The 16,646-nt window shown below is 40.2% G+C and overlaps 1 protein-coding gene across 10 annotated transcripts in view; it reads left to right on the top strand.

Annotated features, from left to right (window-relative positions):
* RBKS (ribokinase) overlaps positions 1 to 16,646 on the top strand; it is a 94,496-nt gene that overhangs the window by 1,322 nt on the left and 76,528 nt on the right. For 4 of the 10 annotated variants that reach the window (XM_072771402.1, XM_072771408.1, XM_072771411.1 and 1 more), the window contains one exon: positions 488 to 504. The exons of 5 other annotated variants lie outside the window; for them this stretch is intronic. In XM_072771402.1, the coding sequence (XP_072627503.1) occupies positions 488 to 504 (17 nt within the window). Of the gene's footprint in view, positions 1 to 487; positions 505 to 15,057; positions 15,111 to 16,646 lie in introns of those variants that run through there. One more of the 10 variants, XM_072771406.1, reaches the window with a different exon arrangement.

Raw genomic sequence — 16,646 nt, forward strand, 5'->3', positions numbered from 1 at the left:
AAGCTCTTACTGTTGCTAGAAGCGCCTGCAAAGAACCCGCCCTCCCGTTGTCTTGAGCAGTCAGCTGAACCTGACCCCTGACTTAGCCCGAGTAACTTTGGGGCAAGTCATTCCATCTCTTGGGACGTGCCTACCTCTCAGGGTCTGTGTGAGGATCCAGTGGAGGAAAGTGACATGAACCAGGTTGGATACTATGCATCTGAACCTGGATGTATAGACCAGAGGTCCTATTGACTGTTGGCCTTCCCGCAATAGTTCGTATTTACACCTTGCTTTTCAGTATTAAATGTATCCGCATATGGGTTATCTTAAGGCAACCTGAGTGTGAATCGAAATAAAAAGCCCATAAACACAATGCTTACAACCATAAAAAAAAAAAAAGATCAAATAATGAAAATATGCCAAGTGAAAATAGGTTGGATGGTGAGATCCTCCTACTAATTTTTCTTTTTTTTTTTTTTTTTTTTTTTTCTAATGAAAATGGCAGAGTACCTGGCTGGCTCGGTAGGTAGAGCACATGACTCTTGATCTTGGGGTTGTGAGTTCAAGCCCCACATTGGGCTTAGAGGCTAGTCAAGAAAAAAAAAAGAAAGAAAGAGCGAGAAAGGAAGGAAGGAGGGAGGAAGGAAGGAAGGACAGAAGGAAGGAAGGAAGGGATTTTCTGTTTATAAAAAAATAATATAGGGCAGCCCAGGTGGCTCAGCGGTTTAGCACCTGCCTTCCGCCCAGGACATGATCCTGGAGACCCCGGGATCGAGTCTCACATCGGGCTCCCTGCATGGAGCCTCCTTCTCCCTCTGCCTGTGTCTCTGCCTCTCTCTGTGTCTCTCTCATGAATAAACAAATAAAATCTTAAATATATATATATATATATATGTTCATTGTAAAAAGAAATCAGATACTCCAAGAAAATTCTACCATTCAGATTGCTTCTGTTTAATATTTTTATGAATGGCTTTTCAGATATGCTATATTTACATTATAAAACTTAAAAATGGTCAGGCATACTACAGGAAGACCTCATCTGTCCTGAAACCTACCTTGCCTTTCCAAAGGATAGAAGAGAGCCTGGAAATAAATAAAAAGGCCTTTGGAAAATAAGTCAGTCACCAAATCTCTGCACCACCTATGTTTTACTTAGAAAATCGTTCTAAGGGTCTGTATGTAACCAATTTAGTCTTAACACTGCTTAAAATGTTTATAAGCTAGGTTATCAAATTTCCAGACCAAGAGTGGAAAGGGAGAGAGACTGGTAGGGGCAGGTATGACGATTGCCAAAAAACATACTTTTATAGGTGCAGTGGCAAAAGAGTCAGCTAAACAATTTTCCCCTGCACCGTACTGAATAAGTGTCAGGGTTAAAATTCAGAATCACTTTCTTCTTAAAGTCTGAGCTCTCTGTGAAGCTCGACCATCAGACATTAAGGATAGTTATACTTTTAAAATGAATACTCTTCATACTTTGAGAAGGGCGGGGTATCAAAAGTTCATGTAGCATCTATTGGAATTTTGAAATCTTATTTAAGAGCTAGAGGAATTTGGGGTTCCTGGATGGCTCAGTTGGTGATTCATCCAACTCGATTTCAGGTCAGGTCATAATCTCAAGGTCATGAGCCCAGAGGGGCTCTGCACTGGGCTGAAGTCTGCTTAAGATTCTCCCTCAGCTCCTCCTCCCCCTCCCCTACCTAGCTTAAAAAAAAATAAAGAAGAATTTAGAAAAATTTTTTTATCCCAGCCCTTCATTCATAAAGGAATAAACTCTTATGTTGTATATAGCCTTTCTAATACCTCTTCTCTCCCCATTTTCCCCTTGTAAAATAACCAGGTTTCTACTCCTCATAAATCACTAGCAAAAACTTTACTCCCTTAGAGACTGTTTCACGGCTTTTCTGCACACTTCTTATGGTTGCTGATTACTCCTGCCTCTGAAGACCTTTACAAAATACCTGAGTATGGAATTTGTATTTAAAACCCTACATGGGGATCCCTGGGTGGCTCAGCGGTTTGGCACCTGCCTTCGGCCCAGGGCGTGATCATGGAGTCCCGGGATGGAGTCCCACGTCTGTCTCCCTGCATGGAGTCTGCTTCTCCCTCTGCCTGTGTCTCTGCCTCTCTCTCTGTATCTCTCATGAATAAATAAATAAAATCTTTAAAAAATAAAAATAAAAAATAAATAAAACTCTACATGGGTGATAAATGTGGGTCCAGCTTTGCTAGTTATGGTACATACTATGATTCTGTTAGTTTTCTCTTGCTGCTATAACAAATTGACACAAACGTAGTGGCTTAAATGTTACAAATTTAATACAGTTCTGGAGGTCAGAAGTCTGACACAGATCTCACTGAGCTAAAATCAAGGTGTCTATAGGCTGATTTCCTTCCTGGAGGCTCTAAGGGAAATCTGTTTTCTTGCCTTTTCCAGCTTCTAGAGGCTGCCCACAGTCCTTGGCTCATGGCCGCTTCCTCTACCTTTAAAGTCAGAATGTCTGTTAAGTCTTCCTCACATGGCATCACCCTAATGCGCACTTTCTGCCTTCCTCTTCTACATTATAAGAACCCTTGTGATTATATTGGGCCCAAATGGATAATTCAGGGTAATATGCTTATTTAAAGTTAGCTTATTAACCTTAATTTCCCTTGCCATGTAATGTAACATTCACAAGTTCTGGGAGTCAGGATGTGGACATCTTTGGCGCCAGGAGGAAGAGACTGGGGGGACCTTACTCTACCTACCACAGTGATTAAAGCTTAAAGTCAAAAAAAATCTTACAATACTTAGAGCTTGGGGGATCACTGAAGCCCATCTGTCCATTCTCCACATTTTACAGGTGAGGAAACTAAGAGACGTTAGATTACTCACCCTAATTCACACAGCCAGTTGGTAGCACAGTGAAAGCTGGAACCCACATTTCCCAAGCTTTATCTTTCCATTATATCATTCTACCTCTAACTCTTGCTGGTTTTTATTGGCCTTTTCTTCTGCAGTTCGTTTGAAAGCTTGTAGTGTTTGCATTCATTGTTTGTAAGCTGATCAAGAACAACAACTAAGGATTTATAATTTTCAAGCCTAAGATGGTATCTTCATGACTGTCTCTTACTTAATTTCTTAGTTTAACTGGAGCCAACCTGGACACTTGTGCCTTTATTCTGTAATCACTTGAGAAATAAAACTACTTCAGTAACTAAGCCCACTTGGACAGCATCCAATCCAATTCACTTTATATATTACATTACTGTGTGCCAGACACTGCTAATTCAGTCAATGAGCAACTTTTTTTTCATGTGTAATTTCAGTTTGCTATGAATAGTAAGCTCTGTGTACTAATAATTTTAAAATATCATTAGCTCATCCAACATGGCAGACAATGAACATTATTTAATACCCACCTATGTTTATCATTATTCTGTTTTTGAATACTCATCTCTGAAGTTCCACAATGCAAAGATAAGTCAGGCTTGTGGAAAATTAAGTCAGAGTTCCACCAAAGACAGGTTTCCCTGAAAACCCAGCAACAAATGAACTTTTTTAGACATTAAGCTCACAGATCTTTGTTAATCATGCTTTCACTAATCTTTCTTATGACGGTTATCACCCATCTTCTAAATTATTCATGCAACAAATATTTATTGACTTTACATATATGTCAAGTACTTCCCTAAGTGCAGAGGATGCAGCTGTGAAAAACAGCCAAAAATCCCTGCCTCGTGGAACTTCTATTTTAATGGAAGAAACAATATCACTAGAAGTAAGTAAAATGCATAGTATGTTAAATAAATGCTAAGAAGGAAAATAAGGTGTGAAAGGGAGATGGGAGTAGTAATTTTAGGTCATTGCCCACAGAAAGCCCCACTGAGATGATTTTGAGTAAAAACATAAAGGAGAAAAGGAAACAAGCCATACAGATACCCAGTGTAAGAGCATATGCAAAAGCCCTGAGGCAGAAGCATGCCTCTTATGATCAATGAACAAGGAGTGCAGTGTGGCTGAAGAAGAAAAAATGGGAGGGGAAGGGCAATTAATGATTCAAAGATCATTAGTGATGAAGAGCCATTGGAGGGTTTGAGCAGAGGAGTGATCTGATCTAATTTTAATATCATCACTGTGAGGGCTCTCTCAGAACAGACAGACTAAAGGAAGGCAAGAGCAAAAAAAGGGAGACTGGAGTCCTTGCAATAATTCCAGCAAGAAATGATGGTAGCTTGAAAGTAGTGCAAGTGTGGAGAAATGAGCATCTTCATTTTGAAGGCAGAGCTGACAGGGTTTGCTGAGGATGACAGGTGGGGCAAGTATTACTCCCAAGTTCTGGCCTCTGCATGAGGAAGGGGAAGCTGACCTTTGCTGAGATGCAGAAGACTGAGCAGAGCAAGCTGGCTAGGAAGAGGGCAGTATCAGGAGTTCAGGGTACACATGTGAGATTTGAGGTGCCTGTTAGACATCCAACTGAGGCCATCAAGAAGACAGATACAGGGGCAGCCCTGGTGGTGCAGCGGTTTAGCGCCGCCTGCAGCCCAGAGTGTGATCCTGGAGACCCGGGATCGAGTCCCACGTCAGGCTCTCTGTATGGTGCCTGCTTCTCCCTCTACCTGTGTCTCTGCCTCTCTCTCTGTCTCTATGAATAAATAAATAAAATCTTTTAAAAAAAAAAAAAAAAAAAAAAGAAGACAGATACAGGAGTTCAGAGGATAGGACCAACTGGAGAAATAAATTTGAGAGTCATCAGTGTATCGAGGAAAGTTGAGGCCATAAGGCAAGATGAGATCACTAAAGGTTTGAACTACAAGGGCATTCCAACATCTCTACAGCATACGTTTTTTATATAATTTATCTCCTGTCTCCCAGTCTCTCTGTACCCCTAAAACTTGCTTTGAGACAAGCTTAGTACAAACCCATGTTTACATTTCCATGGCAATAGACTATGATGTCAACTAAAACCCTATGTTATCCTTTTACATGCTCCAATTAAAAGTGATGGCTTGAGAGATAAGGCTCATGTTCAACCAAGCATCTAAATTTAATCCCTGGCAAGTCAGGAAATGATTGCTTAATTCTCAAAAGACTTTAATTGAATGGCGGAATAAGTGAATTTAGAAGCTTTTTGATCCAAGATGGATGAAACATAGGACCTAGGTTACTTTAAAAAAAGAAAAAAGGCTGAAAATGTATACCATGCCTAGAAAAAAGTTGCATGTGTCTAACATATCACAGTAACTCTAGCCTCGCACTCTACCAGAAGCCTCTTGACTTTTCATATTTAGAACAGAAAAATCTCTTGTACATCACATTTTCAGTAAAGTCAAAGCCAGAGGGCTGTTGACCTGAGTAGTATCTTGCATTCCCAATCTTACAGGAATATCCTTTATTATTCTTTCTTCTCCTTAAATTGGTCTTGAAAGTTGCATATCAGTTAGCAACTCTTAAATTAGTATTTCGGTAAACATGTTTCTGTCAACCAAATGCCCTAACATCAAAAGAGATCATTCACGAGAAGTTTGCTACTTTGGCCCCTTCAAGGAAAACACATGAAAAAGTAAACATTTGACAAAGCAAGCACACCTACCATGTAGTATTACAAAGAAGTTCCTTTAGTAACCTATTCCTTTGCCAGCTCTTCATGCCCTAGTGTCTACGTTCTCAGGAGAGGAAGATTGGGTGGGCTTCGTGATGAATGTCACTCCAGTATTTTGGTTACTTGTGCACACTATTGAAAGACTGGGACTATGCTGAGTGCTAGGGATACTGCAGTTAGAAAAAAATGGTAATTGTTCCAGAGGAACTTCTAGTCCAAAGAAGAAGGTAGACACAGAGATCATTGTAGTGTGATGCAGTAAGTGCTTGCAGGGTCTGTGGGAGTATAGGGAAAAGTGCCTGGATGGGATGCCTCCTGAGCCAAGGTTTAGCAAATAAGCAAGTGCTAACCCCACAAAAAAAAAAAAAAAAAAAAAAAAAAAAAGAGGAGGGAGTACATTCTGGCCAGCCGGAATAACACAGAAGGTGTAGAGTCACGGATGTGGGTATACACGGGGTATGCTGGGGACAGCAGCTACTAAGTCGGTAGAGCATCAGATGTAAGATGATGTGGAAAGGCCTTATCACCATGCCAAGGTGTTTGGGTTTTATTCGCTGGCCATGGGGACCAGTGAAAGGCTCAAAGAACAAGAATGACATTTCACATAGCTCACTGGCTGCCAAAGAGACTAATGCCTACTCTAGCCCATCTTACAAAATGTATCGTGAAGCTCAAATATAATCCATTCTTAATTATTCACGATGGGAATGTGAAAGAAACATGAGCACCAAAACCCAAAAATCGTAGATAAGTTAACATTTTTAATAATTGATTCCAGAATACATTATTTTTTATATGCTGATTTATCTTTCTAATTATATTTTGCTTAGGGTAAAATTAATTCCATGTGTATTTCTTTAACCTACACCAGCAGATGGCAGGAAGAAGTAGCCTAGATAATTACAATGTGGTGACAGAAGTCATTTTGAAATTTAAAGTTTACTGTAATTAATTGGCAAAATAGAAAATAAAATGCCGGTTTTGTAGTTAATTTGTCAGTAGTCATACTTTGCTTGCCTTCTTCAATTAATTAAAATGTGTCTCATCAGGAACTTTGATGAAAGCTTTAGTCTCACCAATTCCCTTTCTGTTCTATTTTTCTGCATCCTGATTTTCCCACATACCTTACTGCATCCTGTTGTTCAGTTCCCACTCACTGATCCCCCCCCATACAGTCATATTTCTCCTGCCCTCTCCTCTCGCCGATTCTACCTCCTGTATGAGCTCTTTCTATACCTCTCTATCCAAACTTCTGTTCTTTGTTGTTCTTTTTAAAGATTTTATTTATTTATTCATGAGACACAGAGAGAGGGGGAGAGACACAGGCAGAAGGAAAAGCAGGCCACCCCCACAGGGAGCCCGATGCAGGACTTGATCCCAGGATCCCAGGATCATGCCCTGAGCCAAAGGCAGATGGTCAACCACTGAGTCACCCAGGCACACCTAAGCTTCTGGTTTTGTCCAGAACTTTGCTCAGCTGGGAAGCCTGGAGGTCTCTGTATAATTATTCAAAACAATTTATTGACATCAGATGACATTTTAAATTTTAAGTATGTTTCTAACTACTTATATGCTTCTCCTGGTACCTTCTATGTTGAGTCTTCAGTCCTGTATTAGAGAGATAAAGGAGGATGTGGCCCCCTTTTGTTTCCTTTATTCTGACCATATTCCTTTTTAATATCTAGTTTACTTTTTTCCTTGGGTTACAGTCATACACAGCACTTGTGCACTCTCTCATCTCACTGTATGACTTACTGTGTACACAGGCATCTGTCGTCCCAATTGTCTCTATAAATGTCTTTTAAAGTGTAGACCATTTATTCAAAAATATTTACTTCTGGGGGCACCTGGGTAGCTTAGTCTGTTAAGTGTCCAGCTCTTAATTTCCACTTGGATTATGATCTCAGGGTCCTGGGATCTAGCCCTGTGTCAGGCTCCGTGGTCAGCAGGGAGTCTGCTTGAGATTCTCTCTCTCCCTCTGCCCCTCCCCACTGTGTGCATTCTCTCTCTCTCTCTCTCAAATAAATAAATCTTCTAAAAAATATATTTACTTCTCACCATGATGGAGTGACTAGTACCAGCCTTACCTTCCTACCATAAACAACAAGAAAATGGAATTTTATATATATATATATATATATATATATATAACAGCAGCTGTTTCTGTTTCGGATGTTGGACAACAGACATGTTATCCAGCCAAGAAAGGAAACAAACAGGTGAGTCCTGGAGGCACATTACTGACTGGCACAGAGAGAAGAAACTCAAGGAAAGTCTGACAATATCAATGAGTTGAGGAAACTGAGTTCATAGCTTACAGAGACTGAGGTGACTAGAATTTGTGGGAACATATACTGGAAAAGAAAGCTAATCAGATAAAGGTCCAGAAATCTGCATAGGAGTCCCCGTGAGTCTGTTGCTAAATTCTACATGGACATACACAGAGAGAAAGTCCACAAAGCTTGGCTACTACTAGAGAGCTCTAAATTGAACATTTCCCAGAAATTATACAGGAATGGGAGGTATTACATTCCATTAGGCCAGAGACCTTATTGAACCCCTGGAGCATTCAGTAGAGATCCCAGAAGAACCACAACTTAGTAAAGGGTAAAGGGTAAGTTGCCCTAAAGTAAGGGCTACTCTAAACTCTTCCTAATAAATCTCAAAAGCAGTCCTCAAAAGAATCAAGATACTTAGCTGCCCAAAAAAGCAACGTCCAACCCTTTGGAAAAACACAACAAAATTAAAACATGCAACAGTGCAACACTTGTAATATTTAGCATCCACTCAAAAATCAATAGTCATGGGATCCCTGGGTGGTGCAGCGGTTTAGCGCCTGCCTTTGGCCCAGGGTGCGATCCTGGAGACCCGGGATCAAATCCCACGTCAGGCTCCCAGTGCACGGAGCCTGCTTCTCCCAGTGCATGGAGCCTGCTTCTCCCTCTGCCTGTGTCTCTGCCTCTCTCTCTCTCTCTCTGTGTGTGACTATCGTAAATAAATAAAAATTAAAAAAAAAATCAATAGTCATGCAAAGGAAACATAATGCATAACCAAGGAAAGAGAAGTCCATCAAAATTGACATAGAGAAATGACTAGAATGGTGGAATTAGCAGAAAGGGATTTTTTAAGATTTTAATTTATTTGACAGTGCAAGAGAGCACAAGCAGGGAGAGCAATAGAGGGAGAAGGAGAAGCAGACTCCTTGGCAAGCAGAGAGCCTGATGTGGGGCTCAATCCCAGGACCACAGGGTCATGACCTGAGCCGAAGACAGACACTTAACTAACTGAGCCACCCAGTCGCCCCAGAAAGGGATTTTAAAAGAGCCATTATAAAATGCTCAGTGGTTTAAAGAGAAACATAAATGTAGTGAGGAGAAAAGTGGGAGATATAGAAAAGAACCAAATAGAAGTTTTAGAAATGAAAAATGCAACTTTTGAAATGAAAAATTCACAATAGGCTTATCAGCAGAGCAGACATTACAAAAGAAATTATCAGTGTACTTGAAGATAGTAAAATTATCTAAATTGAAGCACAAGAAAAAATGACCAAAATGCAGAGCCTTTGTGATGTGAGACAAGGAGTCTGTGTAATTGAGTCTAAGAAGAAAAAGAGTAGGTGAAGCGCAAAAAATATTTGTAGAAATAATAGCTGAAAATTTTTCAAATTTTATGAAAACTATAAATAAATATATAAATCTAAGAATGTCAGTGAACTCCAAGCAGGATAAGCATCCTGTAAACCACAAAGCTCATTGTAATCAAATTCCTGCAAACCAATTATAAACAAACTCTTAAAAGCATCCAGAGGGGGAAGAAAAAACCAGACATTACATATAAGGGAACTAAGATTGCAGACTTCTTGTCAGAAATAATGCAAGCCAGAAAGAAAAAATTCTTTAAAGAAATATTTAAAAATACAAAAAAAAAAAAAAAATATTTAAAAATACAACTGTTGGGACCCCTGGGTGGCTCAGTGGTTGAGCGTCTGCCTTTGGTTGAAGGTGTGATCCTGGGGTCCCAGGATCAAGTCCCACATCGGGCTCCCCACAGGGAGCCTGCTTCACCCTCCACGTATGTCTCTGCCTCTCTCTGTGTCTCTCATGAATAAATAATCTTTAAAATATATAACTGTCAACATAGGATTTTATATCCTTTAAAAATGAAGGGGAGGGGATCCCTGGGTGGCGCAGCGGTTTGGCGCCTGCCTTTGGCCCAGGGCGCGATCCTGGAGACCCGGGATCGAATCCCACGTCGGGCTCCCGGTGCATGGAGCCTGCTTCTCCCTCTGCCTGTGTCTCTGCCTCTCTCTCTCTCTCTGTGACTATCATGAATAAATAAATAAAATCTTTAAAAAAATAAAAATAAATAAAAATAAAAATAAAAATGAAGGGGAAATAAAGATAGAAAAACAATAGCTGAGAGAATTTATCACCAGAAACTCGCACTACGATAAACACTGAAGGAAGTTCTTTAGGCAGAACAGAAATGATACTAGATGGAAGCTCAGATCTACCCAAAAGAATGAAGAGCTCCAGAAACAGTTAATACAGGGGCAAATACAAAGACTTTTTTCCTCCATTTCTTAATTTCTTTAAAAGGCAATTGATGGTTTAAGTAAAAACACAGTGTTGTAAGGTTTATATCATATAGAAGTAAAATATGTAACAATAATAGCACAAAGATTAGGAAGGGAAATGAAATACAACTGTAAATTATATTTGTAAGTAAAGTGGCATAGTAATGTCTGAAAATAAGCTGTATTAAGTTAAAGATGCTCGTTTTAAACCTTAGATCAATCACTTTTTTTTTAAGATTTTATTTATTTATTTATTTATTTATTTATTTATTTATTTATTTATTTATTTATGAGAGACACGGAGGAGGGGGTGCGCGGGCAGAGACACAAGCAGAGGGAGAAGCAGGCTTCATGTGGGGAGCCTGACATGGGACTGAATCCTGGGTCTTCAGGATCAGGCCCTGGACCGAAGTCAGCACTAAACCGCTAAGCCACCCGGGCTGCCCGTCAATCACTTTGAAAAATAGGAAAAAGAGGGATGCCTGGGTGGCTCAGCAGTTGAGCATCTGTTTTCTGCTCAGAGTGTGATCCTGGAGTCCTGGGATCGAGTCCCACATCGGGCTCCCTGTGTGGAGCCCGCTTCTTCCTCTGCCTATGTCTCTCTTTCTCTCTCTCTCTCTCTCTTTCATGATTAAATAAATCTTAAAAAAAAAAAAAATAGAAAAAAGGGAGGGGTGCCTGGCTGGCTTATTCAGATGGAACATGCAACTCGATCTCAGGGCTGTAAGTTCGAGCCCTACATTGAATGTAAAGAAGATGAAATGGAATACAATTAATCCAGAAGAAGGTAGGGAGAGAGGAGGGAAATAAATGAGCATTATAATGTCAGATGGTGATATTGATCTGAAGAAAATCGTCAGGAAGCAACGCTCCATGAATGTTCTCACATTTCTGCCTGATGAGGACTTTCTGAGCAAAGATCGCTAGCACCAGGATTAAAGAATGTTTGAATGGCAAACCAAATCAGAGACCTCTGGAGAGATTTAGGAACTTCTTCCTTGGACACATTTATTTACATTCTAGGAGTTGTAAATCTAGAGACAACCCTCCCCCACTCATTTACATTACAAAGCAACGGTCCCTAGGCCCTGTTTTCTCCCTCCCCCTCTCCTCCACTCTGCAGGGGAGAAGGAGCAACAGCTATGTCAGCTCCTATATAAACTCTAAAGATTTCATTATTTGGAAGTTCCTCTCACGTCACCTTGGGGAAGATTGGGACATAGAGAACTAACACAATTATAAGTAATTAAAAAGCTGTATCCAGAAACATAGTATTCTTTGTCAGATTGAATTAATACTTAACAAAAATTAGGAATAAGGATAACTCCTGTAAGGTGGTCTGGGAAGGCCTCTCTGAGGAGGTAACATCTGCCAGAGATGAGAAGGAAGGAAGCCATGTAAGTCCATAATATACTCCTCTTTATTAGCTCTCCCTATGCCTAGCACACTTTTTTACACATAAGCAAAATTTAAATAAATATGGTTCAAGAGGGGATCCCTGGATGGCTCAGCCGTTGAGTACCTTCGGCCCAGGGAGTGATCCTGGACACCCAGGTTCGAGTCCCACATCAGGCTCCCTGCATGGAGCCTGCTTCTCCCTCTGCCTGTGCCTCTGCTTCTCTCTGTGTGTCTCTCGTGAATGAATAAATAAAATCTTTGAAATATATATGGTTCAAGAATATGACACTCTGACAGATTGGCCACTTGTGACCAATATTTTTCTTAACTATCTTATTATAAATTCAAAAATAGCTACATTCTTGGGACACCTGGGTGGCTCAGTGGTTGAGCGTCTGCCTTTGGCTCCGAGCATGATCCCAGGGTCCTGTGATCCAGTACCACATCAGGTTCCCTGCAGGGAACCCGCTTCTCCCACTGCCTGTGTCTCTGTGTCTCTCATGAATAAATAATCTTTAAAAAAAGAAAAGAAAAGAATAGCTACATCTTCAGGCAAAACTACTTTGTAGCCCTCCACTGGTTAGCTGGATAAGAGTTAGTACTCAAAATCAGTTTAAAAAAAGAAACCAAAACGGTTTAAAGCATAATGCAGCTTTCATTCCCTTAAATAAATCTTATGTATGCAAATTTAGGGTTAGGAACCACAGAATGAAGATTTAGTTGGGAGATTTTTTCTTTTTTTTAACAGAGCTAGAAAGAGGCATCACTAAGTTGATTTGGAAATGATGCTCATTCCTGTAAATGTGACATACACAAATGCTGAGAAGAATAGATACAGTTGAAGAGTACAGACAGTGGGAATAATAAATGAGTGTAATGAATTTTAATTGGGCAATAATAGTACAATCCCCTATTAGGGAAGCATACAGTGTGTCAGACACTTGCAGCCTGAAGAAGAAAGAATGGAAAGCAGAAAGCCAAAGAGAAGCATATTCCTTGACTTTTGGCTGGAGCCAGGATAGTGTGACCTCTTTGGTCAAAAGACTTCTCAGCCCTGTTTCACCAGGTCATTCCTTCCTTTGGTATGAATCATCTCTGAGAACCTGTAACAAGCACATCATTGTCAAGAAGCTAAAAGCAATTGATTAGTTGTTCTGATAACACCTGTCAGTGAAATAACTCAGAGCACAAAACCCAGGCATTTAAGGAGTTGACAAGTATTATTAAACCTGTTTTGCAAGAGAAGAACCGGGTTCAAAGAGGGAAAAGCTGTCAAAGGTAATACAATCAGTAAGTGGCTCAGGCCTGCTGCCTCATACAACTAGGCTCTAGCCATGTGACCTCTCAGGGCCTGGAAGACTGCAGAGCCATCTATGAACATTTTTTTTAAGATTTTATTTATTTATTTGACAGAGAGAGAGCGCAAGCAGGAGGAGTAGGAGAGGGAGAAGCAGGCTCCCCGGTGAGCAGGGAACACAGTGCGGGACTGGATCCCAGAACCCCAGGATCATGACCTGAGCCCAAGGTAGATGCTTAACCAACTGGGCTGCCCAGGCACCCCTGTCTATGAACATTTAGCAGTGTTTCCTCCTGTGCAGATTTAAAATTTGACAGTTAAAGCTACAAATTTGTTTTAAATTCAAGTATATTTCTTATGACTGGTTTTATCTGTTTGGGTTTTCTCCCTCATTCAGAAACTGACACTATTTTTAACTTTTAAATGGTAGTAACAGTGTATTGCTATCAGAACTGCTTCCTTTTTATTTTCCTTTGAGCACTTTAATTTGTCCATGGCATCCTGCTAAACCTTGTGTTTGAATTGGGGCAAATCATAGCAATGCTTTCATTTAGAGGATGGTGTTTTGTGCAGATCCTTTCTTGAACCAGACCTTAATTTCATGATTTTAATAAGGAAAGAGATAGGAAAACCTAATTCAAGGTAACTTGGGATTTATAATTCAGAAATGCTTCTGCCTGTCTGTAACTATCTTTTTTTTTAAAGATTTTATTTGTTTATTCATGAGAGACACAGAGAGAGAGAGGCAGAGACACAGGCAGAGGGAGAAGCAGGCTCCCCATAGGAAGCCCAATGCAGGAGTAGGGGTCCCAGGACCCCAGGGTCACACCCTGAACCAAAGGTAGATGCTCAACCACTGAACCACCCAGACATCCCTGTAACTGACTAGTTGCTCTCAACTCGACTTTCCACTCCAGTTCATTTACTTTAAAAAAAAAAAAAAAGTAAGCAGGAAACTGCCTTAGTCTGGGTTCAACAGAAAGGGCACAAAACAAAGGCTTAACAGCATATAATCTGCACAGGACTATAATCCAGGGAGCAAGAAAAACCTATACAAAGATACTTGACATGTTTCACTGATTGCTCAATGCTGCAGGAGAGCCAGGAACCATGACAAAGGAGTGGAAAGAGAGTGGCGCTGGACAAGGCTGTGTTAGGTTGCACCTGCCAGAAGCCAGCTGGAGCCAAAGAAGAGCTGTTGGCTCTTAAGAAGATGCTGAGAAGCCAAATGAATCTAAAGTAGTAATAAATGGCCTCCTAATGCACAAGTATATGCTTGTTGCATATACCTCTATACATCTATAAAGTAAAACATGAACTTTTGCTCCTTCTCTCCACCCTTTTCATGGATACTTGTCATTAACAGTTCATTTTCTATGCACTTACATATTATGAGAACATATAGCTTTTTATTTTTAAAAAACATAAGTTGGGGAGCTCCCCTCCTCTTGTTAGATGCTACCTGATTCATGAATTGCTTAATAAAGCCAATTTGAGGGGATCCCTGGGTGGCGCAGCGGTTTGGCGCCTGCCTTTGGCCCAGGGCGCAATCCTGGAGACCCGGGATCGAATCCGACGTCGGGCTCCCTGTGCATGGAGCCTGCTTCTCCCTCTGCCTGTGTCTCTGCCTCTCTCTCTCTCTCTCTCTCTGTATGACTATCATAAATAAATAAAAAAATTTAAAAAAAAAATAAAGCCAATTTGATCTTTAAAAGAAAAAAAACATGAATCAGATCATAATAATCTTGTGCTCTGACATGTTTTGTTTTGTTTTTTCACTCATCTATTACTTGTATCAGGGTTAGGGTTTATTACATTGTCAGCGAGTTGCTTTTGTCCTGTAGAGGTATACTGGAAAACACTGATTTAACATTTGTTGAATTAACACATGAATGAAGAATGATAGTCTGATTTCTAGTTACAGTTCCTGCTTATAGGACAGGAGTGCTACTAATACTGGGAATGCAATGGGCAAGGTCAGGTAAAACATGGAATTGTCACTGCCAGCTAATTGAACATCCTGCCAGTCTCCTCCTTCCCATTCATCAACACCTCCACATCTGCAATTCAGAAGTAGAAATGGTTGCTACACAGGGGAAACACAGAGAAGAAACATAGGGGAGGAAAAATAATTTTCCCTCTTCCCTTCTCAGTTCTTGGCTGAGACCCTGGTAATGAAAGACAGATGAACAAGAGAAAAACAAATGTATTAACCTGTATGCCCCACCGTATAAATGGAAGATGCCCAGGAGAAAAGGAGTAACTCCCCAAGGTGATTAAGAATTCAGGGTTTTTAATAGGGAAGGGAGAGAAAGGGGGAGGCCTCTTAGGAAAGAATAAATGACTTATGAAAGATGAACTCATCCTCAGTAGAATAAATAGGAGATATGACAATGTTTGTGAGAACATTTGTCTGGTTGTGATGTTCACTTCTAGTCTGTGACAGGAGTCCATCCCTGCTGGTTGATGAAACTCCCAGGAGGGGATTTATGGCTGTTGAGTCCTTTTTGGGGGACTGATCCTGAGGCAGATAAAGGGCAGTTCAGAGAAAGCCTCTCTCTGCATTTGCTACTTTCCAAGTGCCTACAGCTCAACATAATCCGTATACCAAAGTGACATATCTGGCCAGCATGTCCTGAGCTCCTCCAGTTATATTTTGGAGTGGTACGTTCTGCTACCCTTCAGAAAGACAAGGGAAGTCTTTAAAAAAATGTATTCAGGGGCACCTGGGTGACTCAGTGGTTGAGGATCTGCCTTTGGCTCAGGTCATGATCCCGGGGTCCTAGAATTGAGTCTCACATCGGGCTCCCCACAGTTAGCCTGCTTCTCTCTATGTCTCTGCCTCTCTGTGTGTGTCTCTCATGAATAAATAAATAAAATATTTTTTTAATTAGAAAAAAATAAAAAATTCACTCACTCAGAAACATGTTAACCCCAGGCCAAGTAGCAGGTACTCTGGATAAAATGGAGACCATAACAGACATGGCCCTGTCCCTATTCAGGGAAAGTCTCCCAACTGAAGGAAGAAAGAATAGGGAAAAGATGCAGAAAGAAAAGAGTAGAATTCTAAAGGAGGGAGACATTTCAGTGATGGCTAAATTAGTATAGTGCTTGTGTTAATACAAGTTGTTTAGAAAGGAGTTTCAATCCCAGCCATCTGTTCCCACATCAGACAAATACACACTGTACCCCCGATTTCACTCCTCCATCCCATATATATATACATCCCAATAATCATCTGCTGGTCTATTTTTCATGATTTCCCACAGCCAATAATAAAAAAAAATACACTTGATTCAAGCCAGTGAATTGTGACCCATATCTAAGTATAAATATAGTGGAAGTCATAAATTTCGTTACTGACAATCTTACTAATTAAGTTATTTGGCCTGTTTTTAGCCACATTGGATTTTTTTTTTTTCTTTTTAAGGTTGTTATGGGTGTTGTTTGTAGCAGCATCAATAAGCCAAGAATTCACATAGTTACTCAGTCGCGCAGATTACTCATCACTGCCTGTTCATAACAGAATCCTAAAATGTTTAAGATTTCTGATGCAAATCAAAATCTCATCATCACTTGTCATCGCTAAATTAAATGACAGGATAATAACATTACATTAAAACCATTTTTCTCTTGATTGAGTACCTTTTTCAGAAGTGAACCTTGTAGATGGATATTTTTTCATCGGTACTATAAATGCATTTAGAATAGGAGATAAAAATAGAACTGAAAAGGGGCGGAGTGGAATAGAATGTTTTCAAATTATTGATGAGTCTCTTGTTTATCTCAAAGAACCATATTTGACACT

Source organism: Canis lupus, chromosome 12 (assembly GCF_048164855.1).
Source record: "Canis lupus baileyi chromosome 12, mCanLup2.hap1, whole genome shotgun sequence".
Lineage (NCBI taxonomy): Eukaryota > Metazoa > Chordata > Mammalia > Carnivora > Canidae > Canis > Canis lupus.